General features: G+C 38.0%; 2 protein-coding genes across 2 annotated transcripts; one reads left to right on the plus strand and one right to left on the minus strand.

The window, feature by feature from the left end:
- Positions 1–212: 212 nt before the first annotated feature.
- LOC107602317 (E3 ubiquitin-protein ligase TRIM39-like) lies at positions 213–3,254 on the minus strand. Its single transcript, XM_016294780.1, has 7 exons — positions 3,185–3,254; positions 2,518–3,071; positions 2,227–2,322; positions 1,875–2,108; positions 1,636–1,774; positions 1,041–1,067; positions 213–952 (listed from the first exon to the last, which is right to left on the minus strand). Exons 1-7 carry the CDS (start codon positions 3,252–3,254, stop codon positions 414–416), a joined length of 1,659 nt encoding a protein of 552 aa, XP_016150266.1. The 3' UTR covers positions 213–413.
- Positions 3,255–7,224: 3,970 nt separating this feature from the next.
- LOC107602322 (neuronal pentraxin-2-like) lies at positions 7,225–15,690 on the plus strand. Its single transcript, XM_016294784.1, has 5 exons — positions 7,225–8,093; positions 10,500–10,743; positions 12,109–12,350; positions 13,618–13,797; positions 15,055–15,690. Exons 1-5 carry the CDS (start codon positions 7,416–7,418, stop codon positions 15,286–15,288), a joined length of 1,578 nt encoding a protein of 525 aa, XP_016150270.1. The 5' UTR covers positions 7,225–7,415; the 3' UTR covers positions 15,289–15,690.
- The last annotated feature ends 1,505 nt before the right edge of the window (positions 15,691–17,195 follow it).

Consider the following 17,195-nt stretch of genomic DNA (forward strand, 5'->3'; position numbering starts at 1 on the left):
TTACCTTCCACTTGTTCCAAACCTGTATGAGTTTCTTTCTTCTGCTGAACACAAAAGAATATATTTCGAAGAATGTTGGTAACCAAACAGTTGACGGTAGCCATTGATTTCCATAGTATGAAAAAAAAATACTGTAGAAGTCAAAGGCTACTGTCAACTGTTCATATGTTTTTGGGTGAACTTTCTCTTTAACTTCTTGTTTACGGAACTGTTGTAAAAGCAATATCACACAGTCATGCTGTTGGTCTGAATATGAGCATGGTTTTGATACATGTGGCACTCCTGCCTACAGACATGTCAGACAGACCAGCATCATGGTTGCCCCTGTGATATTTCTCAAATATACAGTATATAATAAAAGACTATTTTCTATTGATATAGTTTTTTTCATATATGGGCTGCACATTTATTCATTAATTGACAGGTGAGATGATCAATGGGTCAGAGTTTTTACCATCGTTGTTTAATGCTGGGCAAAAATATGGATAGAGTTTCCCATTAAAGGTCTGGTCAGTGAAAGAGTAGATATGAGATCTTGTCTCCACGTCATAAAAAGAGACCAGACCTTCCTCATAATCCACAAACACCCCCACCTCCTGGGGCTTCACTCTCAGAGAGAGTAAAACGGGGGAATCTTCAAGAGTCTCGTATTCATTCCCATTCCTCAGCCATATAGCCCAGTATCCATTCTGAGGTGTCAGTGTAAGGCTCCCTTTTCTTGTGACAGATTCTCTGGCCACTCCTAAATTCCAAGCAGTCTTCTTCATCACCTGCACCTCAAAATAAAATCTCCCTGAGGAGAATCCTTCCTTTCCCAGTACAAAGATGCAATAATCAAATCTCTTCAGGTTGTCTGGGACGTCACACTTAATGTCTCCACTGCTCACTTGTTTTCCATCATCAGACAGGATGAGTTCAGGCTGAGCAGTATCAGGATCCAGAGTCACATCCACTGCGAGAGAGAGGATATCAGATTTTGATGTATTTAAAGAGTGTAGTGAGTTTATGAACTTATGGTCTGTGCATATTACACATTATACCTGTATATAAGCGCATCCTCTTAAGCTCTGTGGAGACAAATGATGATAAAAGATGATCAGTCCTATATCTATTATCAAAGAATTTAGGCTTTCAGTTATATTTAAGAATATTTTCATACATTTACAGTTTTCAAAAAGATTCATACATATTTGTTGAAATATATATTCTCAGTAATACATGCATCTCTGCTTTGATTTTCTAACTTTTTTCTTTTTTTTCTCACTACAGAAATTATTCTCCCATTCCTACTCCTTTTATCTCCATGATGTCATTTTGTACTTTGTGCATCTTGTTGTGGTATTTTAAAAACTCATTTTTTGTCGTGGTATTTAAAAAAGCAATGATACATTCAGATTTTATACTCTAATTATAATTGATCATTTTGCAGATGGAATTTGTGACACAAGGCTTAAGTTTGATTTCTCCCTTTATTTCCTTCAGAAAATTGTCAAGCAAAAAAAAAAAACACTTTATATGCTCTCCAGTTGCTCAAACAGTACAGCATGATACTAACAAGTCATGAATTGACTTCCCAGGTAATGCAAGAACTGATAAAATGGCAAATGTATAAATATAAATTTGATATTCAATTACCGGTTTCACTGAGTTTCTCATCTAGAGTCTGCTGCAGCTCAGTCAGAGCTGCTCTGATGGTGTTCAGACTCACAGGAGTGTTAACACTGATATCAGTACACTGCTTAGTGCTGAAAGGTCTGCACATGGATGGGTAACTCTACAGGTGGAAAAAGCAGAAATGTTTTTAACGTTAGGAACAGAGTTGTCCTGTGATGTTCAACATTTCCATTGAGTATATAGAGACAGAGGACTCAGACCTGTATGAGTTGGAGGTGGTCTTCAGTGTGTGAGAGCTGCTCCAGCTCACTGTCTCTCCTCTTGAGCTCAGTGATCTCCTGCTGCAGCTCTTCAATGAGCTCTTCTTCTTGTTTCTCTGCCGCTTTCTGCTTCGCCTCCATCTTTTCCAGCAGCTCAGCCTGACATTTCTCAATGGAGTGCATCAGAGCAGTGAAGCGCTCAATGCAGTCCGCTTTCTCTTTCTCCATGCTTTGCTAATAAAGATCAATGAACAGATTCCTTTTTTTGTTGTTGTTGTAATTTAGCATCTTGATTTATGAAGCTAATCAAACCATTCTGATAATAAAATATCAATATATTTTTTTAACTCACTTTTCTGAGTTCTCCTGAATGTTTGACGTCTTGAATCTTCTTCATTCTGTCCTGGATCATCTGCTGCACATCTGTTTGTATCTTCATCACTTGAGCCTATAAACATAGATGGACACACATATGTGACCCTGGACCACAAAACCAGTCATAAGGGTACATTTTTCGAAATGGAGATTTATACATCATCTGAAAGCTGAATAAATAAGCTTTCCATTGATGTATGGTTTGTTAGGATAGGACAACAAAAAGGTTTATTGTTAAGTTTTTTATAATGTTTGTTGTAACTCATGCCTTCTTCTCCTCACTCTCCTCCTCCAGAGGAACAGTGTTGTGGTTCTTGTGGTCTGTCACAGTGCAGATCGGACACACAAATGTCTGATCATCTCTACAGAACAGCTCCAGAGGTCTCTCGTGTTGCTCGCATATATAGTCCTCCAGATTTTCAACAGCATTTATCAATTTGTGTTTTTTTAATCGTGGGACTCTGTGATGCGGCTCCAGGTGAGTCTCACAGTAAGAGCTCTGACACATCAGGCAGGTCTTCAGGGCTTTCAGCTTTCTATCATCACAGATGTCACAGACCACTTCAGATGTTGTCACACCAGACTTTTCTTTAAAGTGCTGCACGACCTGCCTGAGCGCTGTGTTGATCTTGAGGTCTGGTCTTTTACTGAATGTTTCTTTACAGAATGGACAGGAGCAATCCTCACTTTTGTCCCAGCACTGGTTCAGGCAGCTCTTACAGAAGTTGTGTCCACATGGAGTGGTGACCGGATTGGTGAACACATCCAGACACACAGAACACTGAAGTTCCTCAGTTAGAGGACCACTTGAGGATGCCAAGTCTGAAAAGTAGACGAATTATGAAAAGATTGCATACATTTGTGAACACTTGTAAAAAAAATATACAGAAATTAACAAATCCTTCTTTCGCTTATATGTTTTGTTACTGACTTACACGGAGGTATTTCTATACTCTGTCTCCTGGCCTCTCTTTGTTTCAGTAGTGTTGGTAAAGATTCTGCCATTGCTCTTTAGACCTTTTCAGGAAAAAGTCAAAACACATTTAACACACATTTCACAGATTAAATCACAACCATAACAGCTGATTTTAAAGAGTGCACATCATGCTCATTACCTAATAATGAGAAAAAACAAGGACCTTGTATAGAGTTCTTAAGCTTTGCATGTTCTATTAGAGAGTAAAGTTACAATGATCAAAAACGATAGTGTTTTGGCATTTCTACTCTGCCAAAATCAAAATAGACCTATATTAATCGCCATATCAAAATACACATTAAGTAGTTTCATCTCATATAAGCAATACTATTTTGGATAGTGAAATTGACCTCAGGTAACACATTTTTTTATGAAACAAAGCTATGGACAAATACACACACATACAGCAGCCAAAAGGGTAGTTTTCAGTTTGTTTACAGGCCTAATCATGATTGACACCAGCACTTTTAATAGATTTTTTTTTTCAGTTTTCTTTTTTAATTATGATCTAACAAGAGCAAAACAGAGAAACCTTAGCTGCTAGATATCACTCAATACACATGTCCAACAAACACTGCATAATTACAAACCACTGCTGTATTTGAAGTAGCCTATGTCTGCAGTTCATATACTTCCTGTTTCCGATCTTATGACATATTTTAAAGCATATGAAAAATACATATGCAAAATATACTTATAACAACATTCTGATATTTGTCAGTGTAATTAATAACCAATATTTGACTCACTAATCTGTTGAATTAAATTTCCTCAGCTAGGCCATACTGAACCAGTACTGACATTAGAAACCTTTAAGGGAACATTATAAATTGTGCTCTCATTACAACATTGAAAAAAATATTATATATTACCTGTGAGTGCATATCTCTAAACACCTGTATTGTACTTTAAAATTTACGATCTCTTGTCTAAAGATCGTTGTCCATCATATGGTTTCACTTTCATTGAAAGCTCTCACTCATGCTCCTCCCACATTTTCTAAACTAAAAGGTCAATTTTATAAAAATTCAGTATATGGCTCTAATGTAGGCTACATGTAGATTTGAAAGTCAGTTGTGGTTGGTACAGATGGCCGATTACGATTATTACAGTGCAATATTTTACAGTAGACTGCATAACCGTAAACCTGAAATACTGATCTGAGCTCAAAATTATTTTTTTAAATCTTACACGATTTTTTTATTATCTTCACGCCTCCGCTAATTGTCTATTACAAGAAACAAACCAATCTACCTATACGACGAACACTTTTAGAGTAGGCTAGTATCGACTGAGGTGATTTTCACTACAATCGATCATTTAAACGAAAGATGGTGCAAGTTGCGTTTGTATAAAGTCTTTGGTTTTTGTATGCAACTAGAAAACAACCCGTCTGGGGCGTGATATAAAATATCAGTGATGAATGCGGCCATACCAATCAGTTTCAAGCATTCTAATTTAATATGGGCTACTGTGGATTTTTTTCTTATATCTTACAGATTGGTCAAATCTTGGATTACGGGTTGTTAGTTCTGTCTTTGCTTAACTGGAAAAAAAAAAAAGTCAAGAACAAACACTAATCTGTGTGGAAACCAACCCAAGCATCAACTTTTTTAATTGTCCCAACTGTTGTGATTTCCAGAGGGCTCTAATATGTTTGCCCACTAGAGGGCAGCACTAAAACACTATAAAAGTAACAACAACAATGTGCTCCTTGAAAAGGAGAAGGTTTTATCTTGCCATCAGTCGTGAAGGAACTTAATTTTTACATTGAGCATGAAGAAGAGCGAGTGTAGTCAAGACATTACTTGTTGTATCTATGTTGGTTTTCAAGGTTATGTTGCATAACCTGCTATGCTACTGAACGTTGTTGTAATACTGTGAAATCCAGTTGTCCTCAGGGTTTATAGCCAGGCAGTGGCCTTCTTTAGTCTTTCTTACACGGCACAGTCAGTCTTTCTGTTTTAGAGTGACACACTCCATTCTTAGACTGCTGTCCCACTTTAGCCTTTAATGAAATCAGAAATAGTATTCCCTCTCCTCTCCCTCTCTTACCTCTGCTGCACATTTTGTCCAAAACAGCAGCTGGCAACCACAAGCTCCACTGAACACAATGAATCAATTTCAGGCCTATAAGGCTGTGCTTCTGGCCAATAAATCTTAATAATAGAAGTTTAATCACTCGACTTACTAGGAATTCACAAATATGTATGGACATTCATGGATGATGTTTTAAGTGACCGAACAGGGAACGTGTTAGAAATGTTCATTTTCTAGATGAGAGTTATGGTGGCAGTGAGAAGAGAGGGTGACTAGATCATCTTTTCTGATTATGTAACTGCAATAATAGGATGAATTCATACGCGTTCAGACATTTCCTCTTCACTTTGATCCAATCAAACATCTCCAAACTCATTGGATGTGGCTTCATTATGCAATAACACCAACACAATGCTATTTTAATCAAGGAGATTTTGAAATAAAAAAAGAGCCTTTTTCCTTAAATCAGGCTATCTCTGTTTGGGAACTAGGCAAAAACAGCTAAATTGGAGTCACCATCCACCGTTTCTTACTTAAAGTTTGAAATGATGTAAAGCCTCCAGAAAGACAGAAATCCCCACATAAAACATGATCGTTAGGGATTATTTGATATAAATCTGTGTTAATCTTCTGTCTTTGGCCTGGGTCTCTATGCACGATTTTTCTCATCCTCCTCACGCGTGGTGTATGAGTGTGTGTGGAGGTGGATTACACATAAAAGGGTGACCCCCGTAGACTTGCTGTGAAAGGATGAGGTCATGTTTATGGGACACTAATCTCCCCCTGTGCTCGGGTGATTTCACGCTTCACCAGGGACAGTGTGGGATCAAGAGGGATTCCAAGGTTTCGGCACTTACCTGGCTGGGATGCTCATTAATGAGGACAGGAAAGTGTACAAATGTGTTGGCACAACTTGTTTTTATTATTTCTTATTATTGTTAGAAAGTCAGTTTCAAATCAATTAAACACCATCTTTTATCTCAGAATTCAGACTTTTTTCTCGGAATTGCAATTTAAACTTGCAATTGCAAGATATAAACTCACAATTCTGATTTTTTTCTATTTTATATCACACTGTTCTGAATTTTTTTTACATTTTGCATCTTTTCTTTCCACCACAGAATAAAAAATGAAAGGTAATTGTGACTTATCTCATATTTCGTACTTTTTTAAACTCATGTTTACATCTCGCAATTCTGAGTTTGTATCTTGCAAATATGACTTTTTCTCACAAATGCGAGAGTGTCATCTATTTTTGGTTTTTATAAACTTTTGTAAACTATATATTTTCAGAAATGTTACAATGAAGTTTGAAAATCCGATATTGATGTATACACACACACACACACACACACATACATACAAAATTTATTTTAGAAGTAATAGATCATGGATAGATAATATTTAATAAATAGGCTTTTACTTTGTGAGGCTTTTACTTTTTTTTTTCTTTTTTGCTGTGTTGAGGTATTTCATATACAAAAGAAGACATTCTGAAGAATGTAACCAAACAGCAGGTAGACATTTACTTCCATAGGCTACTGAAAAAAAAATACTCTGGAAGTCAATGACTATCAACTGTTTGATTACCAACATTCTTCAAAATATCTTCTTTTGTGTTAAACAGAAGAAAGAAACTCATACCGAGTTGGAACAAGTGTAGGTTGAGTATGATGGCAGGATTTTAGTTTAAAACCTAAAAAAAAAAAAAAATCTGTTTTAGATTTTTTTAGTCTCCCTATATGGATTAGAGAGGCAGACCCCTATCTTGTATCCTGCATACTTGCTTTCCTAAGCACTCCAGGTATTTTTTTTTCAGACTATAAGTTAAATGAAGTCTTGCTCACATTGGTCTGACATGAGGCGGGTGCTGCCTCCACCTCCCTCGCAAGTGCAGCCCACCACTGATGTGTGAGCTAAACCCCCACCTCTAGTTGTCCCCACGTTAATACCGAGATGGAGATATAGAGAGACGCGTCCTGCGGGTGGACAGGCACGTTACAGAGGAAAAGCTGTTGATTTCGAGGAATTTATTGATGCACTTAATTGACTCTTAAGGTCTCTAGCTCCCCTTTATCTTTTGTTTCTTATCATTACTGATTTTTTTAACCGCCACCCTGAAGTTCATCGTTGTCATTCTGGCCGCCGGGATGGTGGCGTTTATCGGAGCGGTTATATGCATCATCGCCGCGGTTCACAGCGGATCTCCGCCGGCATCCGCGGCCGCAGCGCAGCCCCTGGCTGACAACCATTCACTCTCACCGGGCACAACCGGGAAGGCGTTTTCTACCGGGTCCGTCGCCCGAGCAGGACCGCTGGACGCTCTTCACGGCACTGATGCGACCAGTAGGGAACGAGGAGGACCGGAGGCGCCAACCTTCTACGGTTTAACGGGACTAGGGACCGGAGGCAGCGCGCAGCAGGTCACTTACAGTAGACTCATCTGCACCCCTGTCCCCGCCGGTGAGTGCAACCCGAAAAACTTGCAGCAACAAGCGGACGACCAGTCGTTATACGCGGGAGAGGACTGGGGGTCCCTCCGCACCACCGCCGAGGAGCTCCAGCAGACCGTCCTACAGCAGAAGGATGAGATCCTCACGGATCAGAGAACCATACGGGCCCTAACGGGAAAGCTTTCGGAATGCGAGAGTGGCTTGAAGGGACGGAAGGTCTCGGAACGGAGCGCGGGACTTGGGGATGCGCGAAAAGAGAATAAGGAGCAAGTCATGATGCGGGACGACGCGGGGTCCTCGATGCGGACCACTCATGTGATGGAGGAGCTGGTGCATGCCATAACTCAGATGAAAGACCGCATTGAGAAACTAGAGGTAAGGAAGGCTCGAGACCTTATAAATGAGGTATTTAACGAGGTGGTCGAGAATATGTGGGAGAGAATCAACAGTTTTATCGATAACAAATAAGAGATGCTACAATTGGGAAAGCCATTGTGTTTGCAATCATGTGAGTTTCACATTTTTTAAAAACATTTAGCCTATACCATTTTTTCTAAAAAAAATAAATACATTAAAAAACATTCAGTTAAAAACAGTTAAGGTCAAATATTTGTGAATTGTTATATTAATAATGTAATTTTTTAAAAGTCATGAATAAGATTTTCCTACAGTTGCTCTATTTGTCCTTAATCGTGCTTTTTAAATGTCAAAATATGTCAATTTGTTTTATAAAATGATAGTCACGTGACAACAAAATGGCTCCCTGCATGTTTGTTGTCACACTCTTTTATTTGACGAATTTTTTTTTTACAATTTATTTTTTCAAAGAACAAACCATTTAATGAGACTTCTTTTAATGAGACTTTCTTTGTTTCTCAGTCGCTGCACAGTTGTTTTAAGCACCTCAAAATATCAACATTAAATACATTAATTTAAGAAATGTTTATTTAAAAAAGCAATTTGAATAATTTAAGTGAGCGTGCATCATTAACCTGTTTATGAATAAAGCTGGTGCTGAATGTTAGATGGGCTACTGTCTGACCTGTTGATAAACACGAATAGTATGATAGGAGCCTTATATTTGCTGTTTTGAAGATGTAGGTATATGTGCTGCAGAACTCATAAACTTCATCTCTCCTGTGAGTAGTTTGCGTTTCAGCTCACGTACGCCCTTACAAAAAAATCCTGCAGGCATTCCTGAAGGAAAAATCATGCAGGACTTGCACACCTGCAAGGTCCTGTAGGATCCCACAGGATTTTTGTGATCATGCTACAGGAATCACACAGGAATCTCACAGAAATCCTACAGGAATCATACAGGAATGCTACAGGAATCTCACAGAAATCCTACAGGAATCATACAGGAATGCTACAGGAATCTCACAGAAATCCTACAGGAATCACACAGGAATGCTACAGGAATCTCACAGAAATCCTACAGGAATCATACAGGAATGCTACAGGAATCTCACAGAAATCCTACAGGAATCATACAGGAATGCTACAGGAATCTCACAGAAATCCTACAGGAATGCTACAGGAATCTCACAGAAATCCTACAGGAATGCTACAGGAATCTCACAGGAATCCTACAGGAATCATACAGGAATGCTACAGGAATCTCACAGAAATCCTATAGGAATCTCACAGAAATCCTACAGGAATCACACAGGAATGCTACTGGAATACCACAGAAATCCTACAGGCATGCTACAGGAATCTCACAGAAATCCTACAGGAATCACACAGGAATGCTACAGGAATACCACAGTAATCCTACAAGAATCCTACAGGAATGCTACAGGAATCTCGCGATCGCACGCCTGTGCCCTGATTTATCATTAGATTTGGGTTAGATCGGTTAATAGCATAACGGTAGTAAATAACCTATTTTTTACTTAAAAATAAAATAAAATGGTAAATAGTAGTTATATTTCAGAGTGTAAACTACGAATAGCCTATTTTTAGTGTTCTCCAATCAGTGACTACAGCATGTGTGACATCAGGGGAGAGATGCGAAACATGATACACTCCACTAAAAGCATATTATGGACTCCTGCAGCTGTGCATGACAGCTCTGCAAGCTTGCTGGCACAGATAACTTTGAGGTTATCCCACAATAGAATAGGATAGAATTTGTTATTGCATGCAACTGGGGAAGTACTGTGCTGTGATGCTTTGTAATTGGCCTCCTTAAAGGGTTAGTTCACCCAAAAACACAAATTCTATCATCATTTACTCACCCTCAAGTTGTTCTAAACATGTATGAGTTTCTTTCTTCTTCTAAACACAAAAGAAGATATTTTGACACCAAACAGTTGCTGGTTCCCATTGACTTCCATAGTATGGAAAAAATACTATGGAAGACAATAGGGACCAGAAACTGTTTGGTTACCAACATTTTTCAAAATTTCTTCTTTTGTATTCAGCAGGGGGAAAAAACGAATACAGGTTTGGAACCCCTTGAGTAAATGATGACAGAATTTGCCTTTTGGGTGAAATATCTCTTTCAACATCCAGCCTGATATGATGCATCATGAAATCTTACATTTGAGCAGGGTTTGGTTTATTGCAGTATATTGCATGATGCGTAACAGTTACACCTGAAAATAGGTTAATAATTGTACTTTGAGAAATAAAAGCTTGCATTTATGTGTATAAAAAAATGAATTAATGTGGTTCTTATGTCACTATGCACATGACAGGAACATCAAATAGTCAAAATATTGATTTTACATGCTATTAAAGTAAAATGTCATATGATTACTGTCTTGTTTACAGTCTGAAATGGCACCACCAGCGTTCAATCACACAGACACAAGCTCACAGAAAGCAGCAGGTGCTACTCGTATGCCAATGGCAGCTGCACAGAGAAGATTGGAGGATCTGGAAGGAGAACTGAAGAGAAAGATAAAACTGCTGGAGGAGGAGAGGAAAGCACTGCGGAAAGAGACACAGAAACATCAAGTGCATATTGAGTACGGGCTGGACACTGTACACCAGCGGATAAGCAGCCTGGAGAAAGGTGAGGCAGAGGTCGGATTTACTGCTGGAAGAAATATTGATTAAAAAGACTGATTTTACCAAGAGCTTCTTAAAGTGATAGTTCAACCAAAAATGACAACTGTGTTTACTCACCCTTATATTTTGTTCCAAAACTGTATGACTTTCTTCTTTCTCCTGTGGAATATAAAGGAAAATATTTTAAGTGTTGAGTGCCGCAGTGTTTTTTGTTTATATTTATTTATTCATTTATTTATTGGTCAGTACAATGGCAGTCAGTGGGCTCCATTGTGGTTTGGCTCCCAGCATTCTCTAAAATATCTACTTTACAGTTTTGAAACAACATAACACTAAGTAAATGATGAAAGAATTTAATTTTGCGGTTGGACAAAGGAATGTATAATATAAATGAATTATAATAATTAATTAAAGGAATGTTCTGAGTTCAAAACAAGTTAAAGGGATGGTTCACCCAAAAATGAAAATTTGATGTTTATCTTCTTACCCCCAGGGCATCCAAGATGTAGGTGACTTTGTTTCTTCAGTAGAACACAAACGAAGATTTTTAACTCAAATCGTTGCAGTCTGTCAGTCATATAATGGAAGTGAATAGGAATTGAGCATTGAGAGTAAAAAAAAACTTACACAAACAAAACCAAATTAAATCCTGCGGCTTGTGACGATACATTGATGTGTAAAGACATGAAATGATCGGTCTGTGCAAGAAACTGAACAGTATTTATATTGTTTTTTACCTCTGATTTACGGTAATGTCTGAACTGTCCTGCATTACAGTTATATGTGCATTACCGCCACCTATCTCTCAAATGGACCATTGACACTCTATCTACAATCTCAATTAGGAGTGTCAATGGTCCATTTGAGAGATAGGTGGTGGTAATACACTTATAAGTCTGCGATCCGCCATAAAGCAAGAAGAAGAAGATGTGTCACACGCCGGCTGTGAGGACGTGCTCCGGACGTGCTCAGGACAGTTCAGACATTGCAGTGCATCAGAGGTAAAAAACAATATAAATACTGTTCAGTTTCTTGCACAGACCGATCGTTTCGTGTCTTTACACATCAATGTATCGTCACGAGCCGCAGGGTTTAATTTGGTTTTGTTTGTGTATGTTTTTTTTTACTCTCAAAGCCATGATTCCCATTCACTTCCATTATATGACTGACAGACTGCAACGTTTGAGCTAAAAATCTTTGTGTTCTACTGAAGAAACAAAGTCACCTACATCTTGGATGCCCTGGGGGTAAGCAGATAAACATCACATTTTCATTTTTGGGTGAACTATCCCTTTAAGCTCTATGGTTTAAAAGCAGCTTATATTTTTTGTTGTTTCTCTTGTTTCTATTTCTCACATTTTTCTCACAGGTCTCTCTGAGAACAAGTTTCCAGAGGGTTACAGGCTCTCATTCCCTGTACGCAGCTCTTCCATGTATGCCATCGTAAAGCAGGAAATCCCAGCCATCCCCGCTCTGACTGCCTGCATGTGGATCAAGCCTGCGAAAAGCATCTTGGGAACAGCAGTTTCTTATGCTGTTTCTGACCAGAGCCACGAATTTGTGCTTCAGCAGTTGGTTCATGGGCCCATTGAGCTCATCATTAATAATGAGGTAGAGCATCACAGAATCAAATTTGACAGACAGGGACCGGAATTGTGAAGAATTTAATGATTCTGATTCTTCAGAATAATTCTCTTAATACTTGTAATGGATAAATATTTGGAATAAAGACATTTATTTTAATTGCTAAATGATGCGATTATTACTTTATACAGACTTTTTCATATCTTTTTACAGTATTTTTAGACGTGCCATAATTGCAGTTTATTAATAAACAAACAATAACATGCCATATTTCACATGGTTGATTAGTTGGATTAATTGGAACTGTTTGTTCAGGAATCACTTCAGTGGTGTGCTGTATGTGTTTTAATCAAAAGAACAGGCTCATGAGATTCATTCGTTCAGGATTCGGACATTGTCACTGATTGTGCTGTATGTGTTTGATAAAAGAACTAAAAAGAGTCAGACTACACTGGTTGTGCGGCCGTTTTCGATACATTACAAAGAACTGGAACATAAGAGACCATTCGTTTGAGGGTTGGACTACAGTGTTTGTGCTTTTTTGTTGTTGTTGTTTTTGACACTAATTAGAATCGACTCTATTGAATCTATAGTGCTGGAAACTCTATTTTATTATGGTGTACCATCGGCATTTGGCAAAAGAATTCACGAAGATTCATTTGCAGGATCAACTACATATAAAATCAATGGAAAAGCGGCACATTGGAAATAGACCCATAATATTTAGCTTAAAGGCTCAAGAACAACTATATTAACATCCACACCAGCGGACGATACATTTACATAAACACTGTTTAATGCTGCAGTTATGTTGTATGATGCTTAAAATTCGAGCACTGGAATATTGGGTGTATTCTGAGTGGCTGTCAATGTTTTTATCATTCATTAGCTGGAAAAAAAAAATCTTGTCATTATCGTTGTGGTGTGGACTTTCCCATTCTCATATAATTGGAATGATTAATAAAACCGTATAGATATCATTATAGTTATAGTCCATGGTGTGAACAGCCCTTAAAAGGAAAAATCATTTTTAGGATACATTCTTTTAGCATTTTTAAGGGATGTTTTTAGTAAAAGATGAACAGATGCTTAGTTTGACCTCTGACTGCTCTTACTGTTTGCTAAAGCAATTGAATTGTTTTGTGCGCATTCAGGTTTTTCATACCTGCAATAGTGGACAGTAAGATAATCTGCCAGGCTTTCTTTCCAAAGTGCATGTTGCTCTGATTTATCCAAGCACATGGATCTCAGGATCAGTGTTTGGATTTTAATTTGAATATTTTTTGACCTGTAGGTGGCGCCGTTATCTCTGAACTTAACAATGGGCAGATGGCAGCATATGTGTGTGAGTTGGAACCGGAGAGCTGGATCATGGCATGCCTACTTAGGGGGCAAACTAAAGATTGAAGGAAGTGACCTGGCAACCCGTCACAGCATCCGACCAGGAGGAACTCTCATACTTGGCCAAGAACAGGTACGTCAGATTTTGGCTATTGTAACTGGTTGCCAGACGGTGGTAGCTCAAGATGAGCAGCATTTGGTATTCACACAGCATGGAAAAGTTACCATCAACACAAACCAAATCCGAAACACGCCTGTTTATCCTTTCCTTTACCTGCCCTCTTCATCCCTCTCTCGTGAAACTCCAGTGCACTTATCCTTTCATTAGACCTAGTGAGCTTAAAGTTGTCCTATGTTTCATGTTGTTTTATTTAGTCTGAGTTTGTGCTTTTAAGCTATGGACTGACTATGATGAACAAAATTATAAAGAAAACCATGTTTCCAGAGCTGTTTCATTTGGTAAGTGAATTTTCTGGGAATTCTCTGAGCTGGTTCGTACTACATTGCTGTATCACTGGCTGATTTGAGCTTACCTAATACATCTGTGGATGTTTCTGGGACCATTTTTTAAAATGAATATTGGAATATAAGACACTTAAAATGACACATTAAAATGTTGCATCACATTTTTAAGAAGCTGTAATGTTTTAATATCACTGGAGCTGAAATTAAGAAGATTCCACTATTTCAGAAACCGTCAAATGTGCTTTTTTTTTTTTATCATTGTTTAAGTTTAAATGTCATTTTGGACAATCATTTTTGTGTATATACAATATATATTTCACATTAACACTGATTTATTTAAGTTTTTTTGTCATTGTCTCATTGTAGGTGTTTTTTTTGTTTAGAAAGTAATGGTGCAATGATTGCTTAAAGTTAACTGTCTTAAAGTTATGTTTCCAAGAAAGTCAATATCTGGATGCAATGAAATTCCAACTACAAAGTCATCAGTTTTTGTTTGTTTCTTTAAAATAGAATTTAAATAGCTTTCATAATATAAATAAATAAAAATAAAATGGAGTTTTACTAAAAAATTCAGATCTAAGCCACCCATTGATTTCAATGAATAATGAGATTTTTTAATATGATTTTTTTACATTACAAAAAATGTTATATGATTTTTATAATTTGCTGCACAGTCTGAATACATTTGTTGAAAAGAATTTGGCATTTTCACACAGAAACTGCAAGTAAATTTCACAAACAATTCCAAAGAAACGGCAAAGTAACGACTGTTTATTTAAGCAAGACACTGAATTGAACGTGAAATTTTGAAGTAGAAAAACAGAAATAGTGTGTTATTGTAAAACATACTCCAGTAATCTTTGTTTTATTTACAATTTTGAAAAAAATTAAATAAAATTTACAGTGTATTTCCTGTCTCCTGCAGAGCTCAATGGGTGGTCTTCATTTCGAAGCGTCGCGGGCTATGGTGGGAGAGCTGTCTGATTTTAACATGTGGGACCGGCCGCTTTCACACACAGAGCTCTCTGCTCTTGCCCACTGCAGCACGGGGATGCTGGGTAATGTAGTCCCGTGGACCAGCCGTGAGGTGGAGGTTTTCGGAGGTGTCACCAAGCAACTGGCCGATCATTGCGAGCATCGCACCGGCGCCAGACAGTGATGGGCTTTTGAGGGCTCGTTTAAGGGTCAGAGAGTCAAAGACGGTGTTTAGAGATGGCAAAGAAACACCATGCCATGGTTATGGTCTTTTCTTTAAGGCAAAGTTTTTTGTTAGTGGTGTTTGCTAAAACATGCCTTGCCTAACTATCATTACTGTTCAGGGTTAGTGATTTGAACAAACCCCTAACTCTAAGTATTAAACAACAGCGCATAAGTCGTCCCACACTGTTTTATGCTACGAACAAGAATGATACCTCAAATCATGCAGCTTGTTGAGAAGTGTGCTCTTATTTTTCTAAGCAATCAAACCTGTGATTTTAACTTGGCAGATGATAAAATGGGTGCAAATATTCTAGACTTAAAGGCATAGTTCAGCCAAAAGTGAAAATTCTGTCATCATTTACTCACCCTCAAGTTGTTCCAAACCTGTACGAGTTTCTTTTTTCTGTTGAGCACAAAAGATGATATTTCGAAAAATATGTAACCAAACAGTTTCTGGAAGCCATTGACTTCCATAGTATTTTTTTTTCTCTATACTATGGAAGTCAGTGGCTACCAGCAACTGTTTGGTTACCAACATTCTTCAAAATATCTTCTTGTGCTCAAAGGAAGAAAGAAACTCGTACAGGTTTGGAACAACTTGAGGTTGAGTAAATGATTACCGAATTTTCACTTTTGGCTGAACTATCCCTTTAAGTTGTGGTCACATTTACCATTGTTTGGTGAAATTTTTTTTTGGGGGGGGGGGGGGGGGGGTTCCACAAGATTCACATATTTCGCAATGGGCTCAAATTGGTCATGTGGATTTGCTCGACCAAAAGATGATTGGTTTGAAAGTGACTTCTGTGTGAGATGTTCACTTCATACATCACTACACTATTGATAATTGACCCTTCGCAGGAAGTTTGATTGACTTTGCTCCATGATGTATTTTTCACTGATGTTGTGTGAGAGCGCCATGGCTTTTCAGACATAGAAACAGTATCGAAGGTGTATCACAGGCTATTTTCCAACTAGCAATGCCCAGACCCTAGCAATATACTATAGACATTCAGAACAGCTTAGCAATCGCATTGCAATGCCCTGACAACAAACCACAACACTTTTACATCATAGGGGCGAGTTTTGCGTGGGAAAGCATTTCTGTCAGGACCACTATCATCAAAGATGATTGACAATTAGCATACGGTTTGGATTGGCGGTATGGTTCTGTTCTGGGCAAGAACTCCCTGCGCATACATTCAGCCTAGCATGGATGAGAGCAGGGAGAGCAGCAATAACCCCCCCAGGGTAAACAGAACAGAACCAACATAAATGCATTGCAGATATCGTTAAAGTTCAATAATGTTATGTACACATTTTAGAATTAGTCTGATTCAAAGGAGAATCAGAAGGCTGAATCCTGACTGACAGAGGAGGAGTTGGGGATGGAGGAGGGTAATTAGCTATTGAGCAATGCGAAAACTGCTGATACTACTGCAGGACCTTATATATGAATGCTTAGATAGGTGTCGTATTCCCATAGGTTGATGGGGATCAGCTGAGAGTCAGCTGATGCGAGCTTGACTAACGTGACCTGCCAGAACTAACGCTATGCTTGATCTCTCTTTTTAAATTATTTACATCTTATTTATTACTAGTTATATCTTGTTGAACATCTGAGTGGCAAACAGTGTAAACATTTGATGTGGGATCTTCAGGCTCGGTGTTTGATGAAAGGATTAATTTTTTCCCACATTTCAAAGCAAATATTTGCATACTCATTCAGATTTGTTGTTATTTATACAGTGTATTTGATTGAAATTAGTTTAGAAAAAACACACTCACACAGCTGGGAATTTGTTTGCTTTTATTCTGCCGGTTTCTATACTAGGTTTTTTTTTTTTTTTTTTTTTTTTTTTTTTTTTA

This window comes from Sinocyclocheilus grahami, unplaced genomic scaffold (assembly GCF_001515645.1).
Source record: "Sinocyclocheilus grahami isolate Dianchi unplaced genomic scaffold, SAMN03320097.WGS_v1.1 scaffold324.1, whole genome shotgun sequence".
NCBI lineage: Eukaryota > Metazoa > Chordata > Actinopteri > Cypriniformes > Cyprinidae > Sinocyclocheilus > Sinocyclocheilus grahami.

Excerpts from the sequence above, each read along its gene's own strand:
- LOC107602317 (XM_016294780.1), bottom strand. The coding sequence starts at position 3,254 with ATGGCAGAATCTTTACCAACACTACTGAAACAAAGAGAGGCCAGGAGA. Across the intron at positions 3,072-3,184 it reads GAGTATAGAAATACCTCCGT|ACTTGGCATCCTCAAGTGGT; the intron begins GTAAGTCAGTAA and ends TCTACTTTTCAG. Across the intron at positions 1,068-1,635 it reads TGAGAAACTCAGTGAAACCG|AGCTTAAGAGGATGCGCTTA; the intron begins GTAATTGAATAT and ends TTGTCTCCACAG.
- LOC107602322 (XM_016294784.1), top strand. The coding sequence starts at position 7,416 with ATGGTGGCGTTTATCGGAGCGGTTATATGCATCATCGCCGCGGTTCAC. Across the intron at positions 8,094-10,499 it reads ACCGCATTGAGAAACTAGAG|TCTGAAATGGCACCACCAGC; the intron begins GTAAGGAAGGCT and ends TCTTGTTTACAG. Across the intron at positions 13,798-15,054 it reads TCATACTTGGCCAAGAACAG|AGCTCAATGGGTGGTCTTCA; the intron begins GTACGTCAGATT and ends TGTCTCCTGCAG.